General features: G+C 41.3%; 1 protein-coding gene across 3 annotated transcripts in view; it reads left to right on the forward strand.

Moving 5' to 3' along the window:
• Positions 1-304: 304 nt before the first annotated feature.
• Positions 305-16,280, forward strand: part of RAB28 (RAB28, member RAS oncogene family) — an 82,655-nt gene continuing 66,679 nt past the window's right edge. Inside the window, exons 1-3 of one of the 3 annotated variants that reach the window (XM_075544526.1) lie at positions 305-595; positions 4,950-5,046; positions 10,832-10,920. In XM_075544526.1, coding sequence (XP_075400641.1) covers positions 521-595; positions 4,950-5,046; positions 10,832-10,920 — 261 coding nt within the window. In that variant the 5' untranslated portion in view covers positions 305-520. The remainder of the gene's footprint in view (positions 596-4,949; positions 5,047-10,831; positions 10,921-16,280) is intronic. The other 2 variants (XM_075544527.1, XM_075544525.1) reach the window with 2 other exon arrangements.

Here is a 16,280-nt window from a genome sequence, read left to right on the forward strand (position 1 = left end):
CGCCGTCCAGGCGTCTCCCCGCCCCTCCACCTCTGGACTGAGCCATTCGTCGGAGGGACAGTCTCCAGCAGGGCAGGAAGCACAGGACTTTCAGATAAGCCACGCGAGATACTCCATTATCATATTTCCGCCTGTTTTTTACTGGGAACTGTAGCTTTTCCGCTTTCCAATCGTTTGTGCGAGGGAGCGACGCGTTTCGACTCGGCTGCTGGGAGGCACCCCCTGCGGCTGTGCGGCGAGTGGTGCAGCTCGCCCGGAAGGTCCTCGGTCGGCGCGGGTTGGCCTGAAGACAGGGGCACGGACCGACGTAGCGCGCAGGGGGCGGGGAGGCCGAGAGGCGGGCAAGATGGCGCCCGGCGAGTGACTCGTCCCGCATCCCACCAACCGCCGCGGGTATCCCCGGGGCGGGGGGTCCTGCCTCCAGGGCCGACTTTTCTCTTCGCCCCCGCCCCCGGAGGCCCGTTGCCGCCGCGCTCCCCTCCTTCTCGGGCAGGGGGGCGGGCCTGCTTCCCGCGACATCATGTCGGACTCTGAGGAGGAGAGCCTGGACCGGCAACTGAAAATCGTCGTGTTGGGGGACGGCACCTCCGGGAAGGTCAGTCCTCGCCCCGGCCCGCCGTGCTGGGCCAGCAGGAGCCCCGGTGTGGCCCGGCGCCTCTCGGCTTCCGCCCGCCGCCGGGTGTCGCCTCGTACCCCGAGCCCAGAGCTTTAGGCCCGAGCCCACCCGGCGGTGCCCGGGAGCGGGACCCGAAGCGGGTGCCCGGCGGAGGCGGACTAGGGCTGTGAACCCATATCCCCCAAAGTACCCCCCCTCCCGCCGAAAAATAAATAAAAAAGGAAAAAGTCACTTCGCAACTTGCCGCCTGGATCCAAAAACCTGCTTCACCTTCCCAAGGCTGGGCCAGCCTTGTCTCACAGGGCAGCTTTCCAGAACTGGCAAGGATCTGCCAACGCATTTGACCCCGGCTTCCTTCCGGGGGGTGAGGGTCACCTAACCTCCTGTGCCCCCTCCGCAGCATGGATTTGGGGGTACTTCCAGGGCGTGCGGTGACACCCCCCTCCCGTAAACGTTAGCGGCTGGTCTCAGGGTCTCCACTCAGCTTCTGACAGCGCACGCATTTATTCACCAGCTATTTTCTGGTGAAGCTGCTGGCCAGATGGAGGGTGTCTAGAAGGAAGCAAGCAGTGCTCTCCAGCCAGCCAGACGTGACCTCCTGGGCAGGGGTTCTTAACCCGGGGTCTGGGGAGCTGGAAGTGACCTTGCCTGGTACTTGCTCGGGGCAGCCATTGGCTCTCAAAGGGCTCTGTGCCCACCCCCCAAAAGGGAGCTAAGACCTTCCTCAAGGTGCTGTCACACCTGCTCTTTCTGTCGATTTCATGGAGTCTTGCCAAAGTGTGCCCCCCTTCCAGGGTTCCAATGCGGGGTGCGAATTGCTTGCAGCTTCCCGCTTTCGGCGTTACAGCTGTGGTTTGGACCCAGATTTCTGGAGTGACACCCTTGGCAGCTGGCAGCGCACTGAGATGGGAGATTTTTAGGCCCGATGGGACAGGTGTCAGTCTGATTTTTCGGGTATTCGGTTAATGGTTTCCTGCCTAGCTGGATACATTGTAAGTGATTTTTATTGCCCGGGAAAGCAACTCCTTGGGCTCTGGTTACCTTTCATCTTTGGGGGCGGGGAGTATGTGTGATAGCGTGGGGCGGGCAGGGGGGGAGGGGGCCCGGGCCCGGGAAGAGAATTTGGGATCATTATTTGTTATGTGACAGTAGATGGGTTTTTGGACACTCCAAGACCTCCTTTGTATGGACGGATTGTTATAAACCATTCAGTATCATGCCTAACACTTTACTGGGAGAAAAAAAAGAATTTATATTTTGATAATTTTTCTGAGAACGTAGATTTCCATTTGAAGGCCGCCTAAAACATTTCCTAAATCGTATCCATAGGAGTTTATTTCCTGCTTGACATTATAATAACACGTGTAAAAATTACAGATGCACTTATATAGAAACTGGAGAGCTCACCGTCCTACACTCCATCATGCCTCTGGCTTCTTTGTTTCCCCTCATTTCTCTGCCATTCTAGAGGTAATAGGAGCCTTGAGGGTGTGGTGGTTAAAAGCCCTGGCTGTTAATTGAAAGTCTGGTGGTTTGAATCCTCAAGTCGCTCTGAGGGAGAGGGAGAGGGATCTGCTTCCATAAAGACTATGTAGTCGGGAAACCCTGCCTGGCAGGTCTGTGCTAGCTGTAGGGTCGCTGGGAGCCCAAATCAAATTGCCAATAGCAGGGGTCCTGGTATACTGGGGTTAGTTGAAATTCGTTCCAAATTTTATATAGAGTTTTTCATTTAACTTGATCGTGCATAGTTCTCCCGTGTTGTTTAGTCTAAGTGTATTTTAAGACGTCCTTGAAATTCTGTCCAGTGTAGAAGAGAGCTTCATTTAAATAGTTCCACATCCTTGGACTATCCTTGTGCATATAATAGTGGTGGTATTCTGCTGCCCTGGCTTAATCTTCATCGTTTTGATCAAATAATCCTTTTGAACACCATAGTAGTTTTTTCTACCAGAAATACCCTGATAGAAGTGACTGGAGCCTGCCTTTTTATGCCTGTTGTAGTTCAACTCCCCAAGTCCCACTCAGCTCTTCGATTATTGGTAGCTACTAGCCTTCCCATTCCCGGCCCCCCTCCCCCCCTGGTCCTCTTCACCCTTGTCTGTATTCTGACTTAATTTCTGGCCATTTTTGCTAGCATTGTTTTCTTGCTCATTCTAATGGTGGGCACTTTTCAATCTGTACTGACAAGCAGTGGAGAACGGCCATGGCCAATAGTAGTTTCCCCAAGGAATATTTAACTCCTCCTCCCTAGAAACAGAGCGTTTCTGTTTTGTCCTGTTCTGATTCATACTTATTGATTTTATTGCATATTGATACGATTTTTTATATGATTAAAAACCCTGCCTTGATGGGGTCTTTTTTGTGTGTGTAAGTACGTGCATGACTAACAATTGTTAGCACATTTTTCTTCAAACAAAAATGAGACTCAGATAAAATATTCTAGATATGATGGAGGCTTGTTCACGTTGTGTGATTATTTAACTAGGGCACGTGTAGAGAGAAAGTGCTGATTGTGAGAGATGGCAAGTCCAGTTATCTGGAGAGAAAGGTGCCCCCGGCAACAGGTCAGGAGATGCTGCGGTAAGAACCCCCTTAATCCCCTGTTGCTGGTGGGCTATTCCTTTGATATTTTATTTCAGTGGAAAGTGCTTGCTTTATATCTGCCTCAAAAGTGCGAAGGCGTGATTTTCCAAAGTTCCCAACACTTTAGATTTTATTCTGAATTAGTGGAAAAGCACCAAGTTGAGAATCTTAAATGAAAGTGAAAAATTACCTTAGAAATGACTGTATGATGATGTTACCTGTGCCTCGAGAGTCACTCTGACTACTAAAAGCAATTCAGCCACCCACATAGTAAACATTCTGTACTAGCTGTGATGTGAACGGGATAGTTTTCTCTAGAACCGATTTTGTGCTCTCTTAAACCAGTTCCGTGGCACTCTTAAGGTTACCCAAAATTGAAAAGACTTAAAAAAGGAATGCTTACCTTTTTTTATCCTGGTCTTTCAGTTTTGATATTGTTGCTGTAAGCACTGAGGAAGTCAAATCTGTTTTCCCTCTGGTGCCATGCGATTCGTTGATAATGTTAACAGAACACTTTTCAGATAGTAATGATCAATAAATATTTGGCCAAACTATTCTAGAAATTAACTTTAAATACTGAATATTTCTGTAGGTAAAAATTTGGAGTTAGGGTGCCCAAATGACTATTTGTGTAAAAATTCTGGTTCTTAAGTTAAAAGGAATTTTAAGTCTTCTTTGAAGGAATTGTAATTATGGTCCAGGTTCTTTTCGCATTGCTGTAATTACATCCTAATGAACTATAATACGTGATCTTGACAGCTTTATCTTTTCATTATTTTAAGAGCTGACATCTCATTTTACCTTTTTTTTTTTTGAGGGCTACTTTCCCTTAGCTCTTTGACAAACCTCTCTTGATGAACATAAATGCTTTGTAAGACTGCTTTTTCTTTTCTTGGGAAGTTTATTAATGCTAATAGTACATTGAAATTGCTCAGAGACCTCCCTGAACTGTTGTGTCAGCTAGTGTGGATGTTGATTCTGCTTGGTTTGGAAGTGCCCCTCTTACAGAAAGCACTAGGGCTTTTTCCCTCCCTAAGAACTCTTGAATTTTCATTTTGGAAAGTTGGTGCCTAGCTTCTCTGGTTATAATGCCCTTGTGATTTTGTAACTCTGATTCTTGACCTGGAAGCCACTTACACTATCTTATCTGCTTCACACTAATCATAAGAGTACCAAGAGTATATTATCAGCCATCCTACAGACTGATTTTTATTTAGTATCTTTAATAGGGACAAAAACTAGACATTTGAAAGATAACTTCCCTGGTGGGGAAAAGATAGGCGTTCAGTAGGCAGGCTCTATTTACTGATTGTTCTTATTTGCAGGAGCGCTGGCTACATTTGATACTTAGCCTTGGACGTGAAATTTAGAATTCTTTTGGGATTGTTTCTGAACTGATAATATATGGATATATACACAGTTCTATATCTTGAACCACGTTCTTTTAGTTTTTCCTACTAATAAATCTTAACTTTTATTTCACAGTCAGGAGAATGAGCTTGACAATCAGGGTTAGCATTGACTCCCTCTTTCCCCCCACCGCCCCCCCATCACGATTGCCCTGTGTGATTTACCTGGTCGGTTCTGCTCTCCCTTGCTGTGTAACTGTTTAGAACTGCTTCCCATTGCTTCTTGGGTTAATGGCTATATATGTGTTAAGCTTCTTAAATGAAATTTAGTAGCGTTTTTGTGTTCACATTTTCTAAAACAGATAAATTAATTCTGATATTCTGTGCTTCAATTTTTTTAGACTTCTTTAGTTACGTACTTTGCTCAAGAGACATTTGCGAAAGAGTACAAACAAACTATAGGACTGGATTTCTTTTTGAGAAGGATAACCTTGCCAGGTAAGAGACTAAAAATTTTAACACAGAAGATTGTGCAAATCTTACAATAAGAGACACAAGGCTGAATTGTGTAAGAGAGTTTGTGGCTGTATGGAAATACAAACAATCAATAAATCTAGTTTGGGGAAGCGAACGTTCATCAGCAGCTACCCTGGAGGCATACTGACTGCGGGTGTGAGGAAAAAAAAAAAAGAACTTATATAGCAACCCCCCCCTCTTTTTGGTCTACTATACATTTTCCAGCGATAAACTATAGTTGCTTTTAAAATTCTAAAACATTGAAAAGAAATCCAACAGTGTCCATTTGTCAGCAGATAATGTATTAACTAAATGTGAAAAGATTGGGAAGGATTATTTTTTAAAATATTATTTTGATTAGACTCTGCCCGAGTTTTTGTTTGAAACTTGGAACAGAAGTATAATGTAGCTGTGGAACTTCTGTGCTCTAATATGTGAATGCTGTTTTATGCAAGGCAGCATGAAATTGCTGGCATTTAATAGACCACTAAAATTTAGGGTCCCCAGGCACTCATAAAAATACAGTTTGAGCATTCAAGATGTTTCAGTTCACCATGCAAAGAAACTATTTAGATGCCAGTTGCAGCACATTTTGTGGGAAATACAGGGAAATAATAACAACAAAAAAGAGTGGCTTCTGTTTTAAGTTAGTTTCAGAACAATTGGGGCTTTAAATACTCTGTCCATTCACTCTCACTGGTTAAGTTAAACGTGTACGGGTTTTTATTAAAAGCCGTTTATCTTCATTGACTCTATAAGCCAGTCCATCCCTCCTCTCACTGGTCTCAGAGGAAACACATTTGAATAAAACAGTTGCAAGTGTGATGTCACATTCATCCATTGGAACGTGAGTGATATTGTGGGAAGGAGTTTCATAAATTCGAATATTATTGAAATATGTTAGTCTCTCAAACACCTCATTTATCAGACAGCTCCCATGAAAGTTTTTAAGCAGCTAATGAAGCCTCTTGGTAATTGCAGGGATTCTGTGCATCTCATTAGTATAATATTTGGATAGATTTTATTCTGCTACCAATGAAAAATAGGTTAGAAAGTTTCGATTTAGAAAATAATTCTGATTTTTCCATGACTTAACTTATTGTTTAGCAAGTGGTTTAATGAGAAACACGTGTGTATTTTATTTCACTTGCATTTTAATGTATTCAAAGCTGAAAATCTCATTTAAAAAAATTATCCTTACCATTACTGACAAGCTAATGCTACATTCAGAATGTCAACCTGTAGCACGTAGTAGCAGCAGACATACACAAAATCTATAATATGAACACTGAAATTTATTTTTCAGTTTTGTGGGGGGTTTCATAGGATGGGGAAATGCCAATTATATATGTTGTATATATACTCTAAATATAGTTTTAGTTATTAGCTGTTTTGTATGATTCTGAATTACCCAAAGTACCAACTTTCTGTCCCTTAATGTTTAATCTTTCTGATTTTTTGGTAAATGTCTACATAAGGAGCAAATATTTTTTGGGGGACATTTTATAGGATGGGGCTTCAAAAACTTGGTTATAAAATTCTATTTATTTTAATGCTTTTTTCATGAATTTTTTGAAGCCCCCTCATATATGTTATATATTAAATTTTATGTTGATTTCTGATTGGTGGTGTATTCCTGCAGTTTTTACATTTTGTTTATGAGTCAGCATGGCAAACTCATAGCAGTGAGTTTGGTTTGATTTTTATTTTGTAGAAAAGTTTGATATTTTCAGAATCTAAATTTGTAGCACTAGATTTACAATTTTTGAGTAAGAAAGCCATTAGATTATGAAGTGACAATAGGAGGTAGATATACTTAATGAATGTATATTTTCATTTTCCTGATTAAGCTTTTATTTTGGTGGCCAGAGATGCAGAAAGGATTTTTTTTAAGATAGTGATTTTATGCTACTTAGTAGACTAAAAACTGTAGTAGAAATTTCATGGTTTTAATACATGTTAATTTTATATGCTTAAAATGGATAGATTAAGGAATGAGTGAATAGGTTAGTAGACTCATAGCATGCCTTTGATGTCATTGAACCCTAATATTAGTTCATTGTACGTGTTGAATGTGGGAGCCTTCTTGTAGTCGGAAGATGGTCTGTCAGTGTTCTAGGCAGTCTGCTGCCCACTAGGAGAGCTGGGTTGGTAATCCCTTCTGTCTATCTAGTCGCATTCTCTTCACGCATGCTTTCAAGGCCATTACTTTGCAAAAACTCATCCATTTCAGTGTATTTCATGATCCGGTATGCTGTATAGTCTGGATGCAACCACTGTGCAGATTTTACTGCTTAAAATAGTGTATCTGTTAGTCAGAGATTCTGCTGATAGAGCTGCTTAAGAGCCTTAGTCAAAATACTCTCAGGAAGCTTGTGGGTACAGTCCAGTAAACAGCCTTCTACTGTGAGAATGATTTTTAAATCTTCAGTACAAGAAGTGGGCAGACTTGTGTTTTTAGTTCCATCATGACTATGCAGCACTTTAAGTAAGGTTAACCGAGGCGTCAAGTGTACTTTTACAAGGTCACTGTCGGATCCTCTCGGTGGCTTTGATTCAGACCCAAAACAACGTACCTGTATTTTGTCACCTCGTTTATTTTATTTTCTCCCCAGTTATAGTGTGTTTTCTTATAGAGGAGCAGGAGAGTTTGGTAGCCTTATGCAGTGGGGGTTAGATACTTCCCTTACAATTGGACATGTAGACTAGGTGGATACTTGATTGCTTACTGCTGTGATATTGATTCGATGAATATGCTCACAAAGCTGTCGGTGTGCCATTTTGAAAACAGGTCGGTAGACTGACCATGTGTATGCTTGCAACAACCAAAATGAAGATGGATTTGAACGACATCGTTCCGTGTTTTGTTCCCCCAACAGGGAAGCCCCATTTTATTTGTTGATAAACCAACATTCAAAGGTGGAAATTCATATTATGTTGCTAGACACATGAAATAACTATGACATTAAAATAACTTGTTAAAGCTGTAGTTAGTGAAACAGCTTTTTTTTTTTTTGGTGCCCAGTATAGTATATTAGTAAGCTCGCAGCAGTACAAGCATGTGGGCTGCTAACTGCAAGGTCGGCCGTTCAAACCCACTAGTTCTCAGGTGCTGGTTGAGAGCAAATGAGGCTGTCTTACCCCATAAAGATTCAACCTCAGAAATCCTTTATTGGGTCACTGTAAGTCAGAGTTGATTTGATGACGGTGGGATTGTCAGCAATACATAGCTATTTTTCCTCTCTCAGCCAGTAGCATGTAAAGAAAAATAAAACAACAACAATAATAACATTGAAAGACAAGGTTTATTTGGAAAGGCATGGGTTTTAAAAGCACCCCCCTCCCATCCACCCACCAACATACATGGATATAAACTTTTCAGGCTGGAGATGATTGATTGGAAAGTTTATGATCATAAAGTGTTGTGGTCAGAATTTGGGAACATTTAAAAAAAGGCCATGTTTCCTGTTGTCATCTTTTTTGATTTTGACTTAGGTGTAATTTTACAGAGTAGACCATCAGTCAATCTTCCATTCAGAGTTCTTGATGTGAGCCTAAGCAATCAGTGAAACTGATTGTTTTTTACTGATTGTTAAGTGCTGTATAAAATACTACGTAGACTATAAAAGTTAATATTGTGAAATGTTATTGGAAGAAGGCAAGCAAATGAGTATTGTAAAGAATTTTGCAAGTTGATGGGGATAGTTTTGTAAGTAAACTGTTTACCCATGGCCATCAGAATCTCTTCCTCTAGCCGTGAGTTGGAATCAACTCAGCCCCAGCAGGATTTAGTAATGAGTAGTCTTTTCTGACCTGTTTAATGAATCCGAGGGAGTCTTTCTTATAAGGATGAATCTTGAAAAATTCAGATCTTGGAGACATTGGGTTTATAAAGTTGTTGGACAGATCTTAGCCTGTGACAGACATTCCGCTTGTCGTATTTATAGGGTTTTAAACACACTGTGGTCATAACTCTGCGAATGTTGACAGTGTGTGCATTTGGGAATGACGCCGGAGGTGGGGGGAGCTTCAATTGCTCTCATTAACGCTAATGGAAGTCCCTCATGTAAATCCTCTACATGCTGGCAGATGGAACGGACCTCCGGCCAAATAATGGAAAGATTGTAATGCAAACCCAGCACAAGGCAGGGGTCAGGCAAAAACTCCACTGGCTAAACCCGTGTGATATTTTATTTTCAGTTAGTTGCCAACTGAATAACTTTCTCTGATTTTAGTGTTTTACATCACTACATTATAAAAAAGATTTTTTTTTTAGTGCATGAAAAACTTTGAAACGAACTTACTGGAGATAAAATTGATACACTTTTAAGAGAAGGATAGTTTGAAATGTTGAACAAAAAAAAGTATAGGTGACATAGTCCTTGCCGTTTGGAATTCAGTCAGAGGTTGCTTTGAGAAAAGAGACCAGCTTATCTTGTACGTTTTTGTAACATCTCAATGCTGAAGTGCCTTTTAGAGATTGTCTGTTAGTATTGTAGAATGCTTCTGTAAGGCTGTGTGGAGTAGCTCAGTTACACGGTTTCATGAAGGCACTCAGGTACGTGTTGAGGATTTCTTCCAGGTGAAGTGCTCTGAACAGATTTGAGTGCAGCACATGCAGTGATCTGCTGGCTATTTGTCTGACATCATTTTTCCAGGGGGCTGTCAAATGTGTTTGTGTTTTGTAGCTTAAATTTGCAAACAGGTAGTTTTTAAATTGTGTTTGCCATTACCAATAAAAGCTGATGTTCAAATAAAATTCTTTCAATTGAATGAAAGTGCATTTTCTGTAGCTATAGAACCAACAGAATTTAGAAGCTGGGTTGGTTAATATCTCCCAAGTTTTGAATCTATGTCTTTTTTAAAAAAAACATTTTATTAGGGGCTATACAACTCTTATTACAATCCATACATATACATACATCAATTGTATAAAGCACATCTGTACATTCTTTGCCCTAATCATTTTCAGAGCATTTGCTCTCCACTTAAGCCCTTTGCATCAGGTCCTCTTTTTTTTTCCCTCCCTCCCCACTCCTCCCTCCCTCATGAGCCCTTGTTAATTTATAGATTGTTATTTTGTCATATCTTTCCCTAATCGGAGTCTCCCTTCACCCCCTTCTCTGCTGTCCCTCTCCCAGGGAGGAGGTCATATGTAGATCCTTGTAATTGGTTCCCCCTTTCCAACCCACTCACCCTCTACTCTCCCAGTATCGCCCCTCACACCCCTGGTCCTGAAGGTATCATCCACCCTGGATTCCCTGTGCCTCCAGCTCCTATATGCTCCAGTGTACAACCTCTGCTCTATCCAGTCTTGCAAGGTAGAATTCAGATCATGGTAGTTGGGGGGAGAAGCATCCAGGATATGGGGGAAAGCTGTATACTTCATCGGTACTACATCGCATCAGATTCTATGTCTTACTTCACTATCTATGTGGTTTACTACATAATAGTGCCTTTTAACGATGTAGGTGCATTTTTTTAAGGTTTAAGTGTTTTTTTTTTTTTTTTTTAAATTTGCGTTGTTTGTTCTTTAAAAAGTTTCTTTCTCTCTTTTTTGAGGATGATTGTGAATGTGGTTCCGTGGACTTGGAGTAGAGGGTTGCCCTGGATTCCCACTATGAGTTCTCATGCAACTAATTTTGCAATTCAATCACCTGACCCTGCTTCCTTTCAAGGCACATCAGGTTCTACTCCGCGGTTACACTATCACCTCATGTTGTCTTTTTCTATGTCCTTCCTTTGATACTCATTTTTTATATTCTAGGAAACCTGAACGTTACTCTTCAAGTTTGGGATATAGGAGGACAGACAATAGGAGGCAAGATGTTGGATAAATATATCTACGGAGCACAGGTATGGCACGAACTCTGTGACCATTGCAATGCTAAAAGCACACATCCCTCCCAACCTGCTGTGCAGAGAGACTGCCTTTACACTTATGGGGACCCTTCGGTTTGATCCTCTTTAAATTATGTTTGGACTGCTTTGGGTGAAGGAGCTGGTGTGATTTCAGTCACTGTCACATGCTACTTATGTCCCTAGATATTGTTGTCAGCAGCGATAAACAGGGTGTTGTTATTTCTAAGCTTACTAGGTTGTTATCTACTTTCTGAACATATAAACTCAATGAAAAATACAACTGGAGACAATGTAAGTTCATTTAGTTGTAAGGACAAAGCCATATCTATAGATCTAGCTAATTTGGTACTATAAATTACCTTGCTAGGCAAAGTTCTTTGGATGCAATATACATTGATATTTCGTACGTGAAAAGTAAGTGTGACTGATAATATGTGTGAAGTACATAAGCAGCGATTTCAAAAAGTTCATAGAAAGAGACCCATTATCGTTTACTTTCATTTTCTCTTGAAGGACCTCTGTGCAGTAATTTAGCGTGGTGATGTATTTTCAAAAATACACATAGAGCAAGAAAAATCCATTGAAGAATTCTAACTAAACTTTTGTGGCAATGTAAACTTATATATGGATGTGATTTATACATTTTTAATGGGATTACCATACCAATAGAAATGATGTACAACAGTAACATACTTAAATTAAAAGGTTAATTACTGCTCTGTTTGAACTTGTTTAGTGAAGACTCGCTGCCTTGTTAGCACTTTGGCAGATTGCATTTGGTTTAATGGCGGAGAAGTGAGAGATGGCATGGTGCCCTTGGGTCTGATCGTCTGTGTGACAAAGGGGAGTGTGTTGTGCAGCGGGTGGAGGGCAGGTTGTTTCTTTTTTCCATTAGTTTGTATTGTCCACGTTATCATGAGACAGTAGAGGTCCACACTCGTGATTAAGTTCTTTGCTGAAGTTTGGTTTTAAAGGAGGAAAATCAAGATTTGCTTATGTAAATCCTCAGTTTGATTAGATAGTCTTCAGGAATCTAGAAGCAGTCTTTGGTTATGTTGTTCCTAAGGAATGAATCTATGAGAGTGTTTCACAGGTTAGGACTCTCCTGTATCAAACTTGCTTCTTGTCATGGTCTTTTTTGGACAGAAAACAGATCCCACGTTGGTGTCTGAGCTACTCAGAGAAGGATAAGGGAGTCCTATGTGATGCTGAGTCATGTACAAGGGTCCCAGAGTTTTGGCTTTTGCAGTTTTGCTATTTAGAGATGGCTCTTAGAACTCTTTCTCCTTTGTCGTTTTTTCTCCACTGTTCTCATTGACTGGAAGACCTTTGTGCTGTGCTCTCGCTTCTCCTCTTGCCGCCCTAGGACTATAGTTCTAGTGAGACTCTCACTCAGCTCTCAGGTTTCAGGGACCATGACACACATGCCACATCTGACATCAGCATTTGGGTTTACATCATCAGTAGATACTGTGTCACATTTGCTTTTCTCTTAAGGAGTGTGGGTTAGATTTTTACTTCTGGCATTCTCTCCCCCTTCCCCCTTTTCTCTTTGGTTTAAGATGATCTGTTTTGAGCTGATTACATTTAAAGTAGTTAAGCTAAAGAAAAGTTTCTGGACAGAGATTCATGGGAAGCCATAGTCCTTGTTCTATTCACCTAAATGGTGCACTGGGATGTAAAAATAATATTCTCTTTCCTCTTGGCTCCATTAAAACAAATCTGGCCTCAAAATCACCACAAAAATAAAAAACCACCAAACTGCTGCTGTCCAGTTGACCGACACGAAGTGATCCTGTAAGACAGAGTAGGACTGGGGTGGCGGGTTTCCCAGGCTGAAATCTTTAAAGATTAAATGGCTGATGATTCGAACCTCTTACCTTTTAGTTAACAGCCCATCGCTCCAGCTACTGTGCCTCCAGGGCTTCTTAAAGAAACATGTATTGAATTGTTTTATTTAATGATAATGTGGTTAGTTTAAGTCCTAATCGTGCTTGACTGTAATTCTTTCACAGTTAGAGCTAATAGAGAACAGGAGTACCTTATGTACCCCAGGGTAAAAAAAATGCAGTAAAATTACAACAGTACAATTTTGTCACTTAAAAATCAGAGGATTGCTTGCTTATGATTTGACTTTTGTTACTTCTACTTCAAGTCAGTTTTTAAATCATTTTTTATTAAGTTAGCATCAGGTAACATAAAATGAACCAACTCTGCTCAACGTGAACAATTCAGGGGCTTCTAGTACACACACCTCTCTAGTGCTGCCTTCACCTCTGATCAGTTTTCATGTAGTTTGTAAGTTGTTGAGTAACTGCTTACAATCAGTAGGAATTAATGGGGCAGTGATGGTGTTGGTGTGGTTTGTAGCTATTTTAACAATTTCTGATTTTTTTGAGAGTACTTGAGGTTACTCAGATATCTCTTCCCTCTTTTAATGTACCTAATTTCTCAGACAAAGTAAATGTTTTATTACTTCTTAGACATTGGCAGAAGGTTTCTGTTTTGATAGTGGATGTTGACTATTTTAGGTCTTTTCATTTTTGCATTGTGACACACCCCCAAACGAAAACTGCTACAGGGTTGATCCCAGCTTGTAGCAACCCTATTTAGAGTTTCGATTCACTATAATCTTTATAAGAGCAGACAGCCTTACTTTTAACATTCATTTGGGTGTATTTGAATGCTGGGGAAGTGCTGGTGGGTTTGAGCTACTAGTATAGCAGCCCAACACTTAAACCACAGTGCTGTGAGGGCTGCCTAAATCCACATCTATGTATAGTACAATATCCATATCACGTGCAAGTAAATTTTCTTGAAGATCATCCAACAGCAGTTGCAGCAGTACATTGACATGGAGGTTCTGGCTGGATTTAGAAGAGAACCTGGAACATTGCTGACATCAGATGGGTCTTGGCTGAAAGTACAGAATACCAAAATATGTTTACTTGTGTTTTATCGACTATGCCAAGGCATTTGACTTTGTGGATTATAACAAACTATGGAAACCCTTGAGAAGAATGGGCACTCTAGAACACTTTATTGTGCTCGTGCAGAACTTGCACATGGATCAAGAGGCCTTTGTGGGAACAGAACTAGGGAATCCTGCATCGTTTAAAATCAAAAGCTGTATGTTAGGGTTGTATGCTTTCACCATACTTGTTCAGTCTGTATGCCGAGCAAGTCATCAGCTGGCTTATATGAAGAAGAGTGTGGCATCAGGATTGGAGGAAGACTTATTAACAACCTGACATATGCAGATAGCACAACCATACTTGCTGAAAGTGAGGAGGACTTAAAGCACTTGCTAATGAAGATGAAAGCTTGCGGCTCTCAGTGTGGACTGCGATTTAATGTAAAAGAAGACCCAAATCCTCAAAAGCGGACCAATAGGTGGCACCATGATAAATGGAGAAAAGTTTGAAGTTGTCAAGAATTTTGTCTTGCTTAGATCATGGATGGAAGCAGCAGTCAAGAGATCAAAATATGAGTTGAATTAGGTAAATCTGCCCAAGACCTCCTTAGAGTATTGAAAAGCAAGGATGTTTTTTGAGGACTAAGGTTCAAGCCATGGTATTTTCATATTCCTCATAATGCATGTGAAAGTTGCACGTTGTATAAAGGAGATTGAAGATGGATGAATGGATACATTTGGGTGTTGGGGAAGAAGATTGAAAGTACCATGGGATGGTCAAAAGGACAAACCAGCTTGTGTTGGAAGAAGTAAGGCCAGGGTGCTCCATAGAGGCAAGGATGGCGAGATGAATCTTAGCTACTTTGGACATTTCCTGAGAGACCTGTCCCTGGAGAAGGACATCGTGCTTGATAAAGTAGAGGGCCAGAGAAGGATGAGGTGCATGGACACAGTTGCTGTAACAATGGCTTGAAGCATAGGAACAATTGTGAGTTTGGAGCAGAAATGAGCAGTGTTTTGTTCTGTTGTATATAAGATCTCTTGGGTCGGAACCAACTAGATACAGCATCCAACAACAACAACAACTTGAGTAAAGAGCTACAGCCTCAGAAAAACTTACAGGGACCGTTCTACCCTGTCCTATAAGGTTGCTTTGAGTCGTCATTGACCTGATGGCACGGAGTTTTTTGTTTTGTTTTTTTTCTTCTCAGTAATGTATCATTTTCCAGAATGTTCATTACTGATGTGTGGAACCAATTGTTTAGTCAACTAGTTTTTGTACGTTGACCTTGTAGCCCGTTTCGTTGGAAAAGTAATTTACTAGCTTTAGTATTTTTCCTGTGAATTAAATTAAAATAAATTTTTTTAATATACAAGATCTTGCCATCACTGAAAAGGGCTACTTTTCTTCTCTTTTCGTGTGGGTTCTGGCTAATATTTCCAGTAAATATTTAATAAAATGGTGAGAGAGGGCATCATGTCTTATTCATTTTTAAAAACATTTTATTAAGGACTCATACAACTCTTATCACAATCCATACATACATCAATTGTGTAAATCACATCTATACATTCTTTGCCCTCATCATTTTCAAAGCATTTGCTCTCAACTTAAACCCTTTGCATCAGGTCCTTTTTTCTTCCCCTCCCTCCCCGTTCCCCCCTCCCTCAAGAGTCCTTGATAATTTATAAATTATTATTTTGTCATATCATGCCCTGTCCGACGTCTCCCTTCCCCCCCTTTTCTGTTGTCCGCCCCCCAGGGAGGAGGTCACATGTAGATCCTTATAATTGGTTCCCTCTTTCCAATCCACTCACTCTCTACCCTCCCAGTATCGCCACTCACACCCCTGGTCCTAAAGGTATCATCCGCTCTGGATTCCCTGTGCCTCCAGCTCCTATCTGCACCAGTGTACATACTCTGCTCTATCCAGATTTGCAAGGTAGAATACAGACCATGATAGTTGCGGGGAAGAAGCATTTAGGAACTGGAGGAAAGCTGTATTCTTCATCGGTGCTGTGTCGTACCCTGACTGACTCATCTCCTCCCCTAGACCCCTCTGCAAGGGGATCTCCAGTGGCTGACAAATGGGCTTTGGGTCTCCACTCAGCACTATGGTAAGGTTTTTTGTTCTGATGATGCCTGATACCTGATCCGTTCGACACCTCGTGATCGCACAGGCTGGTGTGCTTCTTCCATGTGGGCTTTGTTGCTTCTGAGCTAGATGGCCGCTTGTTTACCTTCAAGCCTTTAAGACCCCAGATACTATCTCTTTTGATAGCCGGGCACCATCAGCTTTCTTCGCCACATTTGCTTGTGCACCCGTTTGTCCTCAGCGATCGTATCATTTTAAGGGGAAAGTTCTCAGCATTTTTCCTTTGAAAATGATGCTAGGAATTGAGTTTTTATAAATGGTCTTTAGCTTATTGAGCAATTTGC

The sequence above is a fragment of the Tenrec ecaudatus genome, chromosome 3 (genome assembly GCF_050624435.1).
Source record: "Tenrec ecaudatus isolate mTenEca1 chromosome 3, mTenEca1.hap1, whole genome shotgun sequence".
Lineage (NCBI taxonomy): Eukaryota > Metazoa > Chordata > Mammalia > Afrosoricida > Tenrecidae > Tenrec > Tenrec ecaudatus.